The sequence below is a fragment of the Oncorhynchus kisutch genome, unplaced genomic scaffold (assembly GCF_002021735.2).
Source record: "Oncorhynchus kisutch isolate 150728-3 unplaced genomic scaffold, Okis_V2 Okis09a-Okis19a_hom, whole genome shotgun sequence".
Lineage (NCBI taxonomy): Eukaryota > Metazoa > Chordata > Actinopteri > Salmoniformes > Salmonidae > Oncorhynchus > Oncorhynchus kisutch.
The window spans coordinates 16014662-16033388 of record NW_022261985.1 but is presented as its reverse complement, the minus strand read 5'-3'; the positions used below and the strand labels follow the sequence as shown (position 1 = coordinate 16033388).

Genomic DNA, 18727 nt, shown 5'->3' with positions numbered 1-18727 from the left:
AAATATAAAACAGCAGCGATTGAACCTTTCCTTTCCTCATCTCCTCACCCTCTGTTTCCTTTCCTCATCTCCTCACCCTCTGTTTCCTTTCCTCATCTCCTCACCCTCTGTTTCCTTTCCTCATCTCCTCACCCTCTGTTTCCTTTCCTCATCTCCTCACTCTCTGTTTCTTTTCAGTTCCTGATATCAGCTTTCTCAGCTAAACGACTTGACTCTGCAAACAGACACTCCGTAACGCTGGTTTTGCTGGAAACAGAAACATGAACTTTGTCTGTCGCGACCTAATATTCACATCGCGGAAAATAATATAGAAAAATATATATTTTTAATGCTATATTGATATTTAATTAACCAATTGTATGACAATAAAATGTTGCCCATGTTCTTGAAGAATGTTAAGTTGGTTTCAGACGACAGCGGCCAAATCCACTAAATAGGGCTGCTGATAACTCTAAAAATACTATGATTTAAATTATTTAAAAATATATATTCAGTTTCAGTCAACAGTTTGGACTAATAGTGAAGACGTCACAACTATGAAATAACATATGTGGAATCATGTAGTAACCAAAAAAGTGTTAAATTATATTTGAGATTCTTCAAAGTAGCCACCCTTTGCCTTGATGACAGCTTCGCATTCTCTCAACCAGCTTTTAAAATTTAATTTTTATTTAACCTTTATTTAACTAGGCAAGTCAGTCAAGAATCAATTCTTATTTACAACGACGGCCTACCCAAACGACGCTGGGCCAATTGTGCACTGCGGGACTCCCAATCACGACCGGATGTGATACAGCCTGGATTCGAACCAGGGACTGTAGTGACGCCTCTTAGACCCCTGCGCCACTCGGGAGCCCTAAGTTTCATGAGGTAGTCACCTGGAAGGCTTTACAATTAACAGGTGTGTTTTGTTAAAAGTGAATTTGTGGAATTTCTTTCCTTAATGCGTTTGAGACAATCAGTTGTGTTGTGACAAGGTAGAGATGGCAAGAACAGCTCAAATAAGCAAAGAGAAACGACAGTCCATCATTACTTTAAGACATGAAGGGCAGTCAATACGGAAAATTTCAATAACTTGGAAAGTTTCTTCAAAATCAAAACAAATTGTATTTATGTTCATGTGCAGTCGCAAAAACCATTCAGAGCTAAGATGAAACTGGCTCTCATGAGGACCTTCACAGGAAAGGAAGACCCAGAGTTACCTCTGCTGCAGAGGATAAGTTCATTAGAGATACCCGCGACCCATTCAGAACCTCCCGAGACCCAATTTGGGTCGCAACCCACTAGTTGAGAATCACTGTTCTAACGTGTGCGTCTCTCTCTCTGTCTCTGTCTGTCTCTCTCTCTCTCTCTCTCTGTCTCTCTCGCTCTGTCTCTCTCGCTCTGTCTCTCGCTGTGTGTGTAGGTGTTCTGTGACATGACGGTAGGCGAGGGGGAGATGGTGTGTGTGGAGTTGGTAGCCAGTGATAAGAGCAACACGTTCCAAGGAGTCGTCTTCCAAGGTTCCATCCGCTACGAAGCTCTGAAGAAGGTTTACGACAACAGGGTAAGTCTCTCTACTCTATAGATATCTATTTGGGATGTCTCTCTACTCTATAGATATCTATCTGGGATTCCTCTCTGAAGAAGGTTTACGACAACAGGGTAAGTCTCTCTACTCTATAGATATCTATTTGGGATGTCTCTCTACTCTATAGATATCTATCTGGGATTCCTCTCTGAAGAAGGTTTACGACAACAGAGTAAGTCTCTCTACTCTATAGATATCTATCTGGGATGTCTCTTTACTCTATAGATATCTATCTGGGATTCCTCTCTCTGGAGAATTTCCATACAGTGTATTTGGAAAGTTTGCGAACCCCTTGACTTTTTCCCAAAAATGTGTTACATCATTATTCTAAAATGTATAAAAGAATATTTAAAAAATGTAAATCATCAATCTAAAATACGACAAGCATTTTTGCAATTGTGTTAATAATAAAAAACTGAAATATCAAATTTCCAAATTTCCATAAGTATTCAGAACTCAGTACTTTGTTGAAGCACCTTTGGTAGTGATTACACCCTCTAGTCTTATTGGGGTCTGACGCTACAAGCTTGGTACACCTGTATTTGGAGAGTTTCTCCCATTCTTCTCTGCAGTTCCTCTCAAGCTCTGTCAGGTTGGATGGGGAGCGTCGCTGCACAGATATTTTCAGGTCTCTCCAGAGATGTTGGATCGGGTTCAAGTCCGGGCTCTGGCCGGGCCACTCAAGGACATTGAGACTTGTCCTGAAGCCACTCCTGCGTTGTCATGTCTGTGTGCTTAGGGTTATTGTCCTGTGGGAAGGTGAACCTTCACCCCAGTCTGAGGTCCTGAGCGCTCTGGAGCAGGTTTTCATCAAGGATCTCTATGTACTTTGCTCCATTCTTCTTTCCCTCGATCCTGACTAGTCTTCCAGTCCCTGCCGCTGAAAAACATCCCCACAGCATGATGCTGCCACCACCATGCTTCACTGTAGGGATGGTGCCAGGTTTCCTCCAGACATGACGTTTGGCCTTCAGGCCACTTTGTAGTTGATGGTGAAATACAAGACAAGATCCAAAACGATCCATATCAAGTCTTCCTGTTGTGTGTTTGTCTTGTAGGTGAGTGTGGCAGCGAAGATGGCCCAGCGCATGTCGTTCGGCTTCTATAAGTACAACAACATGGAGTTTGTCAGGATGAAGGGGCCCCAGGGCAAAGGTCACGCTGAGATGGCGGTCAGCCGGGTCCCGACCGGAGACACGTCCCCCTGCGGCACAGAGGAGGACCTGGACTCACCCCTACACGAGAGGGTAGGTAGAGTAGACAAATAGGCACACACACACATACGAGAGGGTCAGGACACACAAAAAACGTGCATGGACACATTAGGAACACCTTCTCTTTCCATGACCGACTGACCAGGTGAATGCTGTGATCCCTGATTGATGTCACCTGTTAAATCCACTTCAATCAGCGTAGATGAAGGGGAGGAGACAGGTGGTTAAAGAAGGATTTTTAAACCTTGAGACAATTGAGACGTGGATTGTGTCTGTGTGCCATTCAGAGGGTGAATGGGGAAGACAAAATATTGAAGTTCCTTTGAACGGGGTATGGTAGTAGGAGCCAGGCGCACCGGTTTGAGTCAAGAACTTCAACGCTGCTGGGTTTTACACACTCAACAGTTTCCTGTTGTGTATCAAGGATGGTCCACCACCCAAAGGACATCCAGCCAACTTGATACAGCTGTGGGAAGCATTGGTGTCAACATGGGCCAGCTTCCCTGTGGAACGCTTTGGACACCTTGTAGAGTCAACAGGGACCAGCTTCCCTGTGGAACGCTTTGGACACCTTGTAGAGTCCCATGTTCCGACGAATTGAGGCTGTTCTGAGGGCAAAAGGGGGTGTAACTCAATATTAGGAACGTGTTCTTAATGTTTTGTAAAATCAGTGTACACACTCAAACACAGGACGCTAACCGCCCGCCAGACCAGAGGGTCGGGACGCTAACCGCCCGCCAGACCAGAGGGTCGGGACGCTAACCGCCCGCCAGACCAGAGGGTCGGGACGCTAACCGCCCGCCAGACCAGAGGGTCGGGACGCTAACCGCCCGCCAGACCAGAGGGTCGGGACGCTAACCGCCCGCCAGACCAGAGGGTCGGGACGCTAACCGCCCGCCAGACCAGAGGGTCGGGACGCTAACCGCCCGCCAGACCAGAGGGTCGGGACGCTAACCGCCCGCCAGACCAGAGGGTCGGGACGCTAACCGCCCGCCAGACCAGAGGGTCGGGACGCTAACCGCCCGCCAGACCAGAGGGTCGGGACGCTAACCGCCCGCCAGACCAGAGGGTCGGGACGCTAACCGCCCGCCAGACCAGAGGGTCGGGACGCTAACCGCCCGCCAGACCAGAGGGTCGGGACGCTAACCGTCCGCCAGACCAGAGGGTCGGGACGCTAACCGCCAGCTAGACGGTCAGGAAAGCATTATGGTAGAACCACAAACATTCCATGTTCTCAGGTACACAGATATACATGATGGGGAAATGGTTTCATAATCAGAGAAATTACCCACAGAAACATGAAATAGTCAGAGCCCAGGAATGGACATGTAGATAGCTGGAACACACTTCTATTCTGTAACGTGTGTGTTCCCCTCTAACGGAGGTTCTGTTCCCCTTTAACTGAGGTTCTGTATGTCCTGAGGTACTGTTCCCCTTTAACTGAGGTTCTGAGGTACTGTCCCCCTTTAACTGAGGTTCTGTTCCCCTCTAACTGAGGTTCTGTATGTCCTGAGGTACTGTATGTCCTGAGGTTCTGTTTCCCTTTAACTGAGGTTCTGTATGTCCTGAGGTTCTGCTCCCCTTTAACTGAGGTTCTGTATGTCCTGAGGTTCTGTATGTCCTGAAGTTCTGTATGTCCTGAGATACTGTCCCCCTTTACCTGAGGTTCTGTATGTCCTGAGATACTGTCCCCCTTTAACTGAGGTTCTGTATGTCCTGAGATACTGTCCCCCTTTACCTGAGGTTCTGTATGTCCTGAGATACTGTCTCCCTTTAACTGAGGTTCTGTATGTCCTGAGATACTGTCCCCCATTTAACTGAGGTTCTGTATGTCCTGAGGTTCTGTATGTCCTGAGATACTGTCTCCCTTTACCTGAGGTTCTGTATGTCCAGAGGTTCTGTATGTCCTGAGATACTGTCTCCCTTTAACTGAGGTTCTGTATGTCCTGAGATACTGTCCCCCTTTAACTGAGGTTCTGTATGTCCTGAGGTTCTGTCCCCCTTTACCTGAGGTTCTGTATGTCCAGAGGTTCTGTATGTCCAGAGGTTCTGTATGTCCTGAGATACTGTCTCCCTTTAACTGAGGTTCTGTATGTCCTGAGATACTGTCCCCCATTTAACTGAGGTTCTGTATGTCCTGAGGTTCTGTATGTCCTGAGATACTGTCCCCCTTTACCTGAGGTTCTGTATGTCCTGAGGTACTGTCTCCCTTTACCTGAGGTTCTGTATGTCCTGAGGTACTGTCTCCCTTTACCTGAGGTTCTGTATGTCCTGAGGTACTGTCTCCCTTTAACTGAGGTTCTGTATGTCCTGAGGTTCTGTCCCCCATTTAACTGAGGTTCTGTATGTCCTGAGGTTCTGTATGTCCTGAGATACTGTCCCCCTTTACCTGAGGTTCTGTATGTCCTGAGGTTCTGTATGTCCTGAGGTTCTGTATGTCCTGAGATACTGTCCCCCTTTACCTGAGGTTCTGTATGTCCTGAGGTTCTGTATGTCCTGAGATACTGTCTCCCTTTAACTGAGGTTCTGTATGTCCTGAGATACTGTCCCCCTTTAACTGAGGTTCTGTATGTCCTGAGGTTCTGTCCCCCTTTACCTGAGGTTCTGTATGTCCAGAGGTTCTGTATGTCCAGAGGTTCTGTATGTCCAGAGGTTCTGTATGTCCTGAGATACTGTCTCCCTTTAACTGAGGTTCTGTATGTCCTGAGATACTGTCCCCCATTTAACTGAGGTTCTGTATGTCCTGAGGTTCTGTATGTCCTGAGATGCTGTCCCCCTTTACCTGAGGTTCTGTATGTCCTGAGGTACTGTCTCCCTTTAACTGAGGTTCTGTATGTCCTGAGATACTGTCCCCCTTTAACTGAGGTTCTGTATGTCCTGAGGTTCTGTCCCCCTTTACCTGAGGTTCTGTATGTCCAGAGGTTCTGTATGTCCAGAGGTTCTGTATGTCCAGAGGTTCTGTATGTCCTGAGATACTGTCTCCCTTTAACTGAGGTTCTGTATGTCCAGAGGTTCTGTATGTCCTGAGATACTGTCTCCCTTTAACTGAGGTTCTGTATGTCCTGAGATACTGTCCCCCATTTAACTGAGGTTCTGTATGTCCTGAGGTTCTGTATGTCCTGAGATGCTGTCCCCCTTTACCTGAGGTTCTGTATGTCCTGAGGTACTGTCTCCCTTTAACTGAGGTTCTGTATGTCCTGAGATACTGTCCCCCTTTAACTGAGGTTCTGTATGTCCTGAGGTTCTGTCCCCCTTTACCTGAGGTTCTGTATGTCCAGAGGTTCTGTATGTCCAGAGGTTCTGTATGTCCAGAGGTTCTGTATGTCCTGAGATACTGTCTCCCTTTAACTGAGGTTCTGTATGTCCTGAGGTTCTGTATGTCCTGAGATACTGTCCCCCTTTACCTGAGGTTCTGTATGTCCTGAGGTACTGTCTCCCTTTACCTGAGGTTCTGTATGTCCTGAGGTTCTGTCCCCCATTTAACTGAGGTTCTGTATGTCCTGAGGTTCTGTATGTCCTGAGATACTGTCCCCCTTTACCTGAGGTTCTGTATGTCCTGAGGTTCTGTATGTCCTGAGGTTCTGTATGTCCTGAGATACTGTCCCCCTTTACCTGAGGTTCTGTATGTCCTGAGGTTCTGTATGTCCTGAGATACTGTCTCCCTTTACCTGAGGTTCTGTATGTCCTGAGATACTGTCCCCCTTTAACTGAGGTTCTGTATGTCCTGAGGTTCTGTCCCCCTTTACCTGAGGTTCTGTATGTCCAGAGGTTCTGTATGTCCAGAGGTTCTGTATGTCCAGAGGTTCTGTATGTCCTGAGATACTGTCTCCCTTTAACTGAGGTTCTGTATGTCCTGAGGTTCTGTATGTCCTGAGATACTGTCCCCCTTTACCTGAGGTTCTGTATGTCCTGAGGTACTGTCTCCCTTTACCTGAGGTTCTGTATGTCCTGAGGTTCTGTCCCCCATTTAACTGAGGTTCTGTATGTCCTGAGGTTCTGTATGTCCTGAGATACTGTCCCCCTTTACCTGAGGTTCTGTATGTCCTGAGGTTCTGTATGTCCTGAGGTTCTGTATGTCCTGAGATACTGTCCCCCTTTACCTGAGGTTCTGTATGTCCTGAGGTTCTGTATGTCCTGAGATACTGTCTCCCTTTACCTGAGGTTCTGTATGTCCAGAGGTTCTGTATGTCCAGAGGTTCTGTATGTCCTGAGATACTGTCCCCCTTTAACTGAGGTTCTGTATGTCCTGAGGTTCTGTCCCCCTTTACCTGAGGTTCTGTATGTCCAGAGGTTCTGTATGTCCAGAGGTTCTGTATGTCCTGAGATACTGTCTCCCTTTAACTGAGGTTCTGTATGTCCTGAGATACTGTCCCCCATTTAACTGAGGTTCTGTAGGTTCTGTATGTCCTGAGATACTGTCCCCCTTTACCTGAGGTTCTGTATGTCCTGAGGTTCTGTATGTCCTGAGGTTCTGTATGTCCTGAGATAATGTCTCCCTTTACCTGAGGTTCTGTATGTCCTGAGATTCTGTATGTCCTGAGATACTGTCCCCCTTTACCTGAGGTTCTGTATGTCCTGAGGTTCTGTATGTCCTGAGGTTCTGTATGTCCTGAGGTTCTGTCTCCCTTTACCTGAGGTTCTGTATATCCAGAGGTTCTGTATGTCCTGAGGTTCTGTATGTCCTGAGGTTCTGTATGTCCTGAGATACTGTCTCCCTTTAACTGAGGTTCTGTATGTCCTGAGGTACTGTCTCCCTTTAACTGAGGTTCTGTATGTCCTGAGATACTGTCCCCATTTAACTGAGGTTCTGTATGTCCTGAGATTCTGTCCCCCATTTAACTGAGGTTCTGTATGTCCTGAGGTTCTGTATGTCCTGAGATACTGTCCCCCTTTACCTGAGGTTCTGTATGTCCTGAGGTACTGTCTCCCTTTAACTGAGGTTCTGTATGTCCTGAGGTTCTGTATGTCCTGAGATACGGTCCCCCTTTACCTGAGGTTCAGTGTGATGTCCACTAGAGGATATCAGAGACTGGATTTGACTCAGTTGGGGGGTTGTTCTGGAGGATAGAATGGATTGACTTAAGTGTACTGGCATAGTCTTTGATACACAAAACCCAGTCTATTAAAAACCAATGAAACAACATGGCATTATATTATTACTTGAGGTACTGCCATGTTTAATACACTGTAGTATATTATATTACTACTGAGTTACATTATATTACTACTGAGTTACTGCCATGTTTAATACACTGTAGTATATTATATTACTACTGAGTTACTGCAGTATGTTATATTACGGAGTTACTGCAGTATGTTATATTACTACTGAGTTACTGCCATGTTTAATACACTGTAGTATATTATATTACTACTGAGTTACTGCAGTATGTTATATTACTACTGATTTACTGCCATGTTTAATACACTAGTATATTATATTACTACTGAGTTACTGCAGTATGTTATATTACTGAGTTACTGCAGTATGTTATATTACTACTGAGTTACTGCCATGTTTAATACACTGTAGTATATTATATTACTACTGAGTTACTGCAGTATATTATATTACTACTGAGTTACTGCCATGTTTAATACACTGCAGTATATTATATTACTACTGAGTTACTGCAGTATGTTATATTACTGAGTTACTGCAGTATATTATATTACTACTGAGTTACTGCAGTATGTTATATTACTGAGTTACTGCAGTATATTATATTACTACTGAGTTACTGCAGTATGTTATATTACTACTGAGTTACTGCCATGTTTAATTTACTACAGTTTAACTACACAGGCAAAAGAGCAACTGATGGTAGTATTAGATATGTTCTGATTGGCTGTCTGGGTGTTTTCTCTGTAATTCGTTGGTTCTGATTGGCTGGTTGTTTTCTCTGTAGTACGTTGGTTCTGATTGGCTGTCTGTGTTCTGTTTGGTCAGGTGACGTCGTTCAGCACCCCTCCCACCCCGGAGAGGAACCGCCCCTCGTTCTTCTCCCCTTCTCTCCGTCGGAAGGTCCCCAGGAACCGTATCACTGAGATGAAGAAGAGTCACTCAGCCAACGATAGTGAAGAGTTCTTCAGGGAAGAGGATGACGAGGGTAATGATATTTTATACCCAAACACCACGTGTTGTGTAGGATCTGTTGGAGAGTATAGAACCTGGATGTGTTGAATAGACAGTGTAGAACCCGGATGTGTTGAATAGAGAGAGGGTGTAGAACCCGGATGTGTTGGAGAGTGTAGAACCAGGATGTGTTGAATAGACAGTGTAGAACCCGGATGTGTTGAATAGAGAGAGTGTAGAACCAGGATGTGTTGAATAGAGAGAGAGGGTGTAGAACCAGGATGTGTTGAATAGAGAGAGAGAGTGTAGAACCCGGATGTGTTGAATAGAGAGAGAGAGTGTAGAACCCGGATGTGTTGAATAGAGAGAGAGTGTAGAACCCGGATGTGTTGAATAGAGAGAGAGTGTAGAACCCGGATGTGTTGAATAGAGAGAGAGAGAGTGTAGAACCCGGATGTGTTGAATAGAGAGAGAGAGAGTGTAGAACCCGGATGTGTTGAATAGAGAGAGAGAGAGTGTAGAACCCGGATGTGTTGAATAGAGAGAGAGTGTAGAACCCGGATGTGTTGAATAGAGAGAGAGTGTAGAACCCGGATGTGTTGAATAGCAAGAGAGATTGTAGAACCAGGATGTGTTGAATAGAGTGTGTAGAACCCGGATGTGTTGAATAGAGAGAGTGTAGAACCAGGATTTGTTGAATAGAGAGAGAGAGTGTAGAACCAGGATGTGTTGAATAGAGAGAGAGAGTGTAGAACCCGGATGTGTTGAATAGAGTGTGTAGAACCCGGATGTGTTGAATAGAGAGTGTAGAACCAGGATGTGTTGAATAGAGAGAGAGTGTAGAACCCGGATGCGTTGAATAGAGAGAGAGAGTGTAGAACCAGGATGTGTTGAATAGAGAGAGAGAGTGTAGAACCAGGATGTGTTGAATAGAGAGAGAGAGTGTAGAACCAGGATGTGTTGAATAGAGAGAGAGAGTGTAGAACCAGGATGTGTTGAATAGAGAGAGAGAGTGTAGAACCAGGATGTGTTGAATAGAGAGAGAGAGTGTAGAACCAGGATGTGTTGAATAGAGAGAGAGAGAGAGAGTGTAGAACCAGGATGTGTTGAATAGAGAGAGAGAGAGAGTGTAGAACCAGGATGTGTTGAATAGAGAGAGAGAGAGAGTGTAGAACCAGGATGTGTTGAATAGAGAGAGAGAGAGTAGAACCAGGATGTGTTGAATAGAGAGAGAGAGTGTAGAACCAGGATGTGTTGAATAGAGAGAGAGAGAGAGTGTAGAACCAGGATGTGTTGAATAGAGAGAGAGAGAGTGTAGAACCAGGATGTGTTGAATAGAGAGAGAGAGAGTGTAGAACCAGGATGTGTTGAATAGAGAGAGAGAGAGTGTAGAACCAGGATGTGTTGAATAGAGAGAGAGAGAGTGTAGAACCAGGATGTGTTGAATAGAGAGCGAGAGAGTGTAGAACCAGGATGTGTTGAATAGAGAGAGAGAGAGTGTAGAACCAGGATGTGTTGAATAGAGAGAGAGAGTGTAGAACCCGGATGTGTTGAATAGAGAGAGAGAGTGTAGAACCAGGATGTGTTGAATAGAGAGAGAGAGAGTGTAGAACCAGGATGTGTTGAATAGAGAGAGAGAGTGTAGAACCAGGATGTGTTGAATAGAGAGAGAGAGTGTAGAACCAGGATGTGTTGAATAGAGAGAGAGAGAGTGTAGAACCAGGATGTGTTGAATAGAGAGCGAGAGAGTGTAGAACCAGGATGTGTTGAATAGAGAGAGAGAGAGAGAGTGTAGAACCAGGATGTGTTGAATAGAGAGAGAGAGAGAGTGTAGAACCCGGATGTGTTGAATAGAGAGAGAGAGTGTAGAACCAGGATGTGTTGAATAGAGAGAGAGAGTGTAGAACCAGGATGTGTTGAATAGAGAGAGTGTAGAACCAGGATGTGTTGAATAGAGAGCGAGTATAGAACCAGGATGTGTTGAAGAGGGAGAGAGAGATTGTTTATTAACCTATAACCTGGATCATGTGACCCCATGCAGACCTGTGTAACCAGTCCAACCTGCGGTCTCGCTCCCTGTCGGGTACAGGTCGGTCCCTGGTGGGATCTTGGCTCAAACTGAACCGTACGGAGGAGTACTTCCTGCTTTACTCCCACCTGACCTACGTCACCCTGCCGCTGCACCGCATCACCTCAGGTCAAGACCCACACTATCAGTCCCAAATGGGTCACTATTCCCTATCACCTCAGGTCCAGACCCACACTATCAGTCCCTAATGGGTCACTATTCCCTCAGGTCCTGACCCGCACACTATCAGTCCCTAATGGGTCACTATTCCCTATCACCTCAGGTCCTGACCTGCACACTATCAGTCCCTAATGGGTCACTATTCCCTATCACCTCAGGTCCAGACCCACACTATCAGTCCCTAATGGGTCACTATTCCCCATCACCTCAGGTCCAGACCCACACTATCAGTCCCTAATGGTTCACTATTCCCTATCACTTCAGGTCCAGACCCACACTATCAGTCCCTAATGGGTCACTATTCCCTATCACTTCAGGTCCAGACCCACACACCATCAGTCCCTAATGGGTCACTATCACCTCAGGTCCAGACCCACACACTATCAGTCCCTAATGGTGCCCTATCACCTCAGGTCCAGACCCACACACTATCAGTCCCTAATGGTTCCCTATCACCTCATGTCCAGACCCACACACACCATCAGTCCCTGTTCCCCATTAGTCACATGCACAGGGTTGCAGATGTAAACGGAGCAAAGATTTGACTGAGTTACAGTTCATAGAAGGAAATGAATGAGGCCCTAATCTATGGATTTGACATGACTGGGCAATAAAGGGCCATTGGGGGGGACATCTTGGGAAGGGGGACGATGGTGGACATCTTGGGCAGGGGGATGATGGTGGACATCTTGGGCAGGGGGACGATGGTGGACATCTTGGGCAGGGGGACGATGGTGGACATCTTGGGCAGGGGGACGATGGTGGACATCTTGGGCAGGGGGACGATGGTGGACATCTTGGGCAGGGGGACGATGGTGGACATCTTGGGCAGGGGGACGATGGTGGACATCTTGGGCAGGGGGATGATGGTGGACATCTTGGGCAGGTGGGGATAACAACCTGAGCTAGAGAGAGTGAAAATGTTCTGATAACACAACAGCCAGCTGGTCTGGACATGCTCTGAGGATGCGGCTAGCGTCTTCTAATCTAGATTCTTTACACTTTCTAGAGGACATGCTCTGAGGGTGCGGCTAGCGTCTTCTAATCTAGATTCTTTACACTTTCTAGAAGACAGGGAGCCATTATGGACTTTCCCTGTCGTGTAAATTACAGTATTGACTGCTCATTGACTCTGTTGTCTGTCATCAGATATCCTGGAGGTGAGACAGAAGCCCATCCTGATGACATAGCAGATCTCCAGTCCTCCTAACTGCCCCAGAGCCTCCCTACGAAGTGCCTTCCTGCATCAGGCCCTGACTGACGCCACTACAATCCAGTGGTGAGATGGAAAACTACAGCAACATTACCACCATCTAGTGGTGACATGGCGGAATTACAGCAACACTCCCATCTGGTGGCGATATGGAGGAATTACAGCAACACTACCACCATCTGGTGGTGAGATGGAGGAATTACAGCAACACTACCACCATCTGGTGGTGAGATGGAGGAATTACAGCAACACTACCACCATCTGGTGGTGAGATGGAGGAATTACAGCAACACTACCACCATCTGGTGGCGAGACAGAGAACTTTGGAACAATGAAAACCAGCCAATCAAAAAAGTGCCTCTTCCGTCTGTCATGTTCCTGCTCGATGAGGATTCGCCGGTGGGTGTGAGGCGGTCGCCAGGGAAACGGGCATAGCAACCCACCTGTCCTGTCAGGATCACAATGGTCGTGAAGTGCAGTGCCATTGGCTGAACTCTGACCTGGAACTAAAATGATTTAGAATGTCTCTGGACGAATCTAAAATGGAACTCTATTCCCAATTTAGTGCACTAACGTTGGCCTTAGCCCAATGTGGACTCTGATCTAAAGTAGTGCTCTATAAAAGGGAATAGGGTGCCATTTTGGACAACGGCTCCTGTTTTCTTGTAAATATCCTGCTGCTTAACTATTCACTGATAAGCCTTTAGGAAAGGTTACGCTTCTCCTGACGGAAACATAAAGCTTCTGTCTGTTTTGTCGTTGCGTGTTTGTGTTTATATCTGCGAGGCGGGGAAGGTTAAAAGGATTGTGTGTGTGTGTCTACAACGTTGTCTAAGTCCCAGGGCTTTGTGGATGTGCTGCCTTCAGTCTATCAGCACACCACTGGCACATAAAGGATGTTACTCTGAGACCAGAATGGCACCGTATTGACCAGGGAGTAGGTTTCCATCAGGCTCACAGTCTGGAGATCCTTCAACTCTTCAGTTTAACGTGACGAACTTTCAACAGGGAACTGAAATTATCATCTACATAAAAAACAATGACTTGGAAATTCACACACGTGTGAGGAGGATTTTCCTCAGCACTGGAACAAGATGGCTGAATATAGAAACACAGGGCCTGCTGATACTCAGCTTTAGTAGCCGTAGATACTAAACCCTGTTCCTGTCTGGTCTCGTCCCCAGGCTGCTGTTACGTAGAGCCTGGTAACTGTCTGGAACTAAGGGGGTGTGGCTTTACTGAGTGGTATGCTAATCAATTCAAATTCTGGAGCGAATCACACGACTGAGGAGAAGGGGGAGGGAGCGAGCGAGCCTGGGATAGTTGTATTTATGGAAGCCCATTCCTGCCAAAATACAATTAAATGTCGACACTGCCTCAACATTAAGCTTCTAACTAAAACCATTTAGACAGAACATACATCCACTACATGGACAGAAGTATGTGGACACCTGGTCGTCACACATCTCATTTCAAAATCATGGGCATTAGTATGGAGTTGTGTCCCCCCCCCCCCCCCCTTTGCTGCTATAACAGCCTCCACTCTTCTGGGAAGGCTTTCCACTAGATGTTGGAACATTGCTGCAGGGGGACTTGCCACAAGAGCATTAGTGAGGTCGGGCACCGATGTTGAGCGATTAGGCCTGGCTCGCAGTCATCGTTCCAATTCATCCCAAAGGTGTTTGATGGGGTTGAGGACAGGGTTCTGTGCAGGCCAGTCAAGTTCTTCCACACCGATCTCAACACACCACTTTTGTATGGACCTGACTTTGTGCACGGGGGGGGGGGCATTGTCATGGTGAAACAGGAAAGGGCCTCCCCCAAACTGCTTCCATAGTTGGAACTCGGTAGTGAGTGTTGCCACGGGTTTCAGCACCCGGCGGTCCCGTTCTGTGGCCTACCACAGCCGTTGTTGCTCCTAGACGTTTCCACTTCACAATAACAGCACTTACAGTTGACCGGGGCATCTCTAGCAGAGCAGAAATTTGACCAACTGACTTGTTGGAAAGGTGCCACATTGAAGGTCACTGAGCTCTTCAGTACCGCCATTCTACTGCCAGTGTTTGTCTATGGAGATTGCATGGCTGTGTGCTCGATTTTTATACACCTGTCAGCAACGGGTGTGGCTGAAACAGCCAAATCCACTAATTTGAAGGGGTGTCCACATACTTGTGTGTTTCCTCATTTGTAGCATTATGAAGTCTATCTGTCCACGTTGCTGAACTGGCATTTGCCCCAACACTTTATATAGTGTAATAAAATAATTGACACAAAACCATTGAAAAGAGGGACAAAGTACTGGTGTTAAGACTGATTCACCTCATGATTTGATTGGTCAACTGATAAACCACAGCTGGCCTAGAGTAGCCTAATGATAAACCACAGCTGCAGGTAGTCTACTGATAAACCACAGCTGGTCTAGAGTAGTCTACTGGTAAACCACAGCTGGTCTAGAGTAGTCTACTGATAAACCACAGCTGGTCTAGAGTAGCCTACTGATAAACCACAGCTGGTCTAGAGTAGTCTACTGATAAACCACAGCTGGTCTAGAGTAGTCTACTGATAAACCACAGCTGGTCTAGAGTAGTCTACTGGTAAACCACAGCTGGTCTAGAGTAGTCTACTGATAAACCACAGCTGGTCTAGAGTAGCCTACTGATAAACCACAGCTGGTCTAGAGTAGTCTAATGATAAACCACAGCTGCAGGTAGTCTACTGATAAACCACAGCTGGTCTAGAGTAGCCTACTGATAAACCACAGCTGGTCTAGAGTAGTCTACTGATAAACCACAGCTGGTCTAGAGTAGTCTACTGGTAAACCACAGCTGGTCTAGAGTAGTCTACTGATAAACCACAGCTGGTCTAGAGTAGTCAACTGATAAACCACAGCTGGTCTAGAGTAGTCTACTGATAAACCACAGCTGGTCTAGAGTAGCCTACTGATAAACCACAGCTGCAGGTAGTCTACTGATAAACCACAGCTGGCCTAGAGTAGTCTAATGATAAACCACAGCTGCAGGTAGTCTACTGATAAACCACAGCTGGTCTAGAGTAGTCTACTGATAAACCACAGCTGGTCTAGAGTAGTCTACTGGTAAACCACAGCTGGTCTAGAGTAGTCTACTGATAAACCACAGCTGGTCTAGAGTAGCCTACTGATAAACCACAGCTGCAGGTAGTCTACTGATAAACCACAGCTGGTCTAGAGTAGCCTACTGATAAACCACAGCTGGCCTAGAGTAGCCTACTGATAAACCACAGCTGGCCTAGAGTAGTCTAATGATAAACCACAGCTGCAGGTAGTCTACTGATAAACCACAGCTGGTCTAGAGTAGTCTACTGGTAAACCACAGCTGGTCTAGAGTAGTCTACTGATAAACCACAGCTGGTCTAGAGTAGTCTACTGGTAAACCACAGCTGGCCTAGAGTAGTCTACTGGTAAACCACAGCTGGTCTAGAGTAGTCTACTGATAAACCACAGCTGGTCTAAAGTAGTCTACTGATAAACCACAGCTGGTCTAGAGTAGTCTACTGATAAACCACAGCTGGCCTAGAGTAGCCTAATGATAAACCACAGCTGCAGGTAGTCTACTGATAAACCACAGCTGGTCTAGAGTAGTCTACTGATAAACCACAGCTGGTCTAGAGTAGCCTACTGATAAACCACAGCTGGCCTAGAGTAGTCTAATGATAAACCACAGCTGCAGGTAGTCTACTGATAAACCACAGCTGGTCTAGAGTAGTCTACTGGTAAACCACAGCTGGTCTAGAGTAGTCTACTGATAAACCACAGCTGGCCTAGAGTAGCCTACTGATAAACCACAGCTGCAGGTAGTCTACTGATAAACCACAGCTGGTCTAGAGTAGTCTACTGATAAACCACAGCTGCAGGTAGTCTACTGATAAACCACAGCTGGTCTAGAGTAGTCTACTGATAAACCACAGCTGGTCTAGAGTAGTCTACTGATAAACCACAGCTGCAGGTAGTCTACTGATAAACCACAGCTGGTCTAGAGTAGTCTACTGATAAACCACAGCTGCAGGTAGTCTACTGATAAACCACAGCTGGTCTAGAGTAGTCTACTGATAAACCACAGCTGGTCTAGAGTAGTCTACTGATAAACCACAGCTGGTCTAGAGTAGTCTACTGATAAACCACAGCTGCAGGTAGTCTACTGATAAACCACAGCTGCAGGTAGCCTAGACAAGCAGGTAGCCTAGACAAGCAGGTAGCCTAGACAAGCAGGTAGCCTAGACAAGCAGGTAGCCTTGACAAGCAGGTAGCCTTGCACCCAGATCCCCTCTGGTCATGTATTACAGTCTAAAACAGGACTATTTACTGTATGTGTTAATAAGAGAGAATGTGATCACATTGGTTTCCTATTCAAACTGTGGGTGGCTGAGCTACCTAGGCCGTATCAACACAATAGTGTTGACATTGTGACTTAATTCCAGATGATACAACCCTGCATACAGTCAGCTCAGTCCTGGTCACAGTCCTGGTCATTCTACTGTCACAGTCCTGGTCATTCTACTGTCACAGTCCTGGTCATTCTACTGTCACAGTCCTGGCCACAGTCCTGGTCATTCTACTGTCACAGTCCTGGTCATTCTACTGTCACAGTCCTGGTCATTCTACTGTCACAGTCCTGGTCACAGTCCTGGTCATTCTACTGTCACGGTCCTGGTCATTCTACTGTCACGGTCCTGGTCATTCTACTGTCACAGTCCTGGTCATTCTACTGTCACGGTCCTGGTCATTCTACTGTCACAGTCCTGGTCATTCTACTGTCACGGTCCTGGTCATTCTACTGTCACGGTCCTGGTCATTCTACTGTCACGGTCCTGATCATTCTACTGTCACAGTCCTGGTCATTCTACTGTCACAGTCCTGATCATTCTACTGTCACAGTCCTGGTCACAGTCCTGGTCATTCTACTGTCACGGTCCTGGTCATTCTACTGTCACGGTCCTGGTCATTCTACTGTCACGGTCCTGATCATTCTACTGTCACGGTCCTGGTCATTCTACTGTCACAATCCTGGTCATTCTACTGTCACGGTCCTGGTCATTCTACTGTCACGGTCCTGGTCATTCTACTGTCACAGTCCTGGTCATTCTACTGTCACAGTCCTGGTCATTCTACTGTCACAATCCTGGTCATTCTACTGTCACGGTCCTGGTCATTCTACTGTCACGGTCCTGGTCATTCTACTGTCACGGTCCTGGTCATTCTACTGTCACAGTCCTGGTCATTCTACTGTCACGGTCCTGATCATTCTACTGTCACGGTCCTGGTCATTCTACTGTCACGGTCCTGGTCATTCTACTGTCACGGTCCTGGTCATTCTACTGTCACGGTCCTGGTCATTCTACTGTCACAGTCCTGGTCATTCTACTGTCACAGTCCTGGTCACAGTCCTGGTCATTCTACTGTCACAGTCCTGGTCATTCTACTGTCACAGTCCTGGTCACAGTCCTGGTCATTCTACTGTCACAGTCCTGGTCATTCTACTGTCACAGTCCTGGTCATTCTACTGTCACGGTCCTGGTCATTCTACTGTCACAGTCCTGGTCATTCTACTGTCACAGTCCTGGTCATTCTACTGTCACAGTCCTGGTCACAGTCCTGGTCATTCTACTGTCACAGTCCTGGTCATTCTACTGTCACAGTCCTGGTCACAGTCCTGGTCATTCTACTGTCACAGTCCTGGTCATTCTACTGTCACAGTCCTGGTCACAGTCCTGGTCATTCTACTGTCACAGTCCTGGTCATTCTACTGTCACAGTCCTGGTCACAGTCCTGGTCATTCTACTGTCACGGTCCTGGTCATTCTACTGTCACGGTCCTGGTCATTCTAACCCTATGACCTGACTAGAAAATATCTGGCCCCATCATAATCCACATAAAGTCCTTTTTTATTACTGTCATACTACTAGGGCCTGGAGTTTTACCTGGTTTATTACTGTCATATCATACTACTAGGGCCTGGAGTTTTACCTGGTTTATTACTATGTCATATCATACTACTAGGGCCTGGAGTTTTACCTGGTTTATTACTGTCATATCATACTACTAGGGCCTGGAGTTTTACCTGGTTTATTACTGTCATATCATACTACTAGGGCCTGGAGTTTTACCTGGTTTATTACTATGTCATATCATACTACTAGGGCCTGGAGTTTTACCTGGTTTATTACTATGTCATATCATACTACTAGGGCCTGGAGTTTTACCTGGTTTATTACTGTGTCATATCATACTACTAGGGCCTGGAGTTTTACCTGGTTTATTACTGTCATATCATACTACTAGGGCCTGGAGTTTTACCTGGTTTATTACTATGTCATATCATACTACTAGGGCCTGGAGTTTTACCTGGTTTATTACTATGTCATATCATAC

The 18727-nt window shown here is 46.4% G+C and overlaps 1 protein-coding gene across 2 annotated transcripts in view; it reads left to right on the top strand.

Annotated features, from left to right (window-relative positions):
- The window catches only part of LOC109884915 (uncharacterized protein KIAA0930 homolog), a 55517-nt gene extending 40918 nt beyond the window's left edge, over positions 1 to 14599 (top strand). The window contains exons 6-10 of one of the 2 annotated variants that reach the window (XM_031815540.1): positions 1406 to 1546; positions 2629 to 2817; positions 8735 to 8894; positions 10902 to 11057; positions 12258 to 14599. In XM_031815540.1, the coding sequence (XP_031671400.1) occupies positions 1406 to 1546; positions 2629 to 2817; positions 8735 to 8894; positions 10902 to 11057; positions 12258 to 12298 (687 nt within the window). In that variant the 3' untranslated portion in view covers positions 12299 to 14599. The remainder of the gene's footprint in view (positions 1 to 1405; positions 1547 to 2628; positions 2818 to 8734; positions 8895 to 10901; positions 11058 to 12257) is intronic. The other variant, XM_031815541.1, reaches the window with a different exon arrangement.
- The last annotated feature ends 4128 nt before the right edge of the window (positions 14600 to 18727 follow it).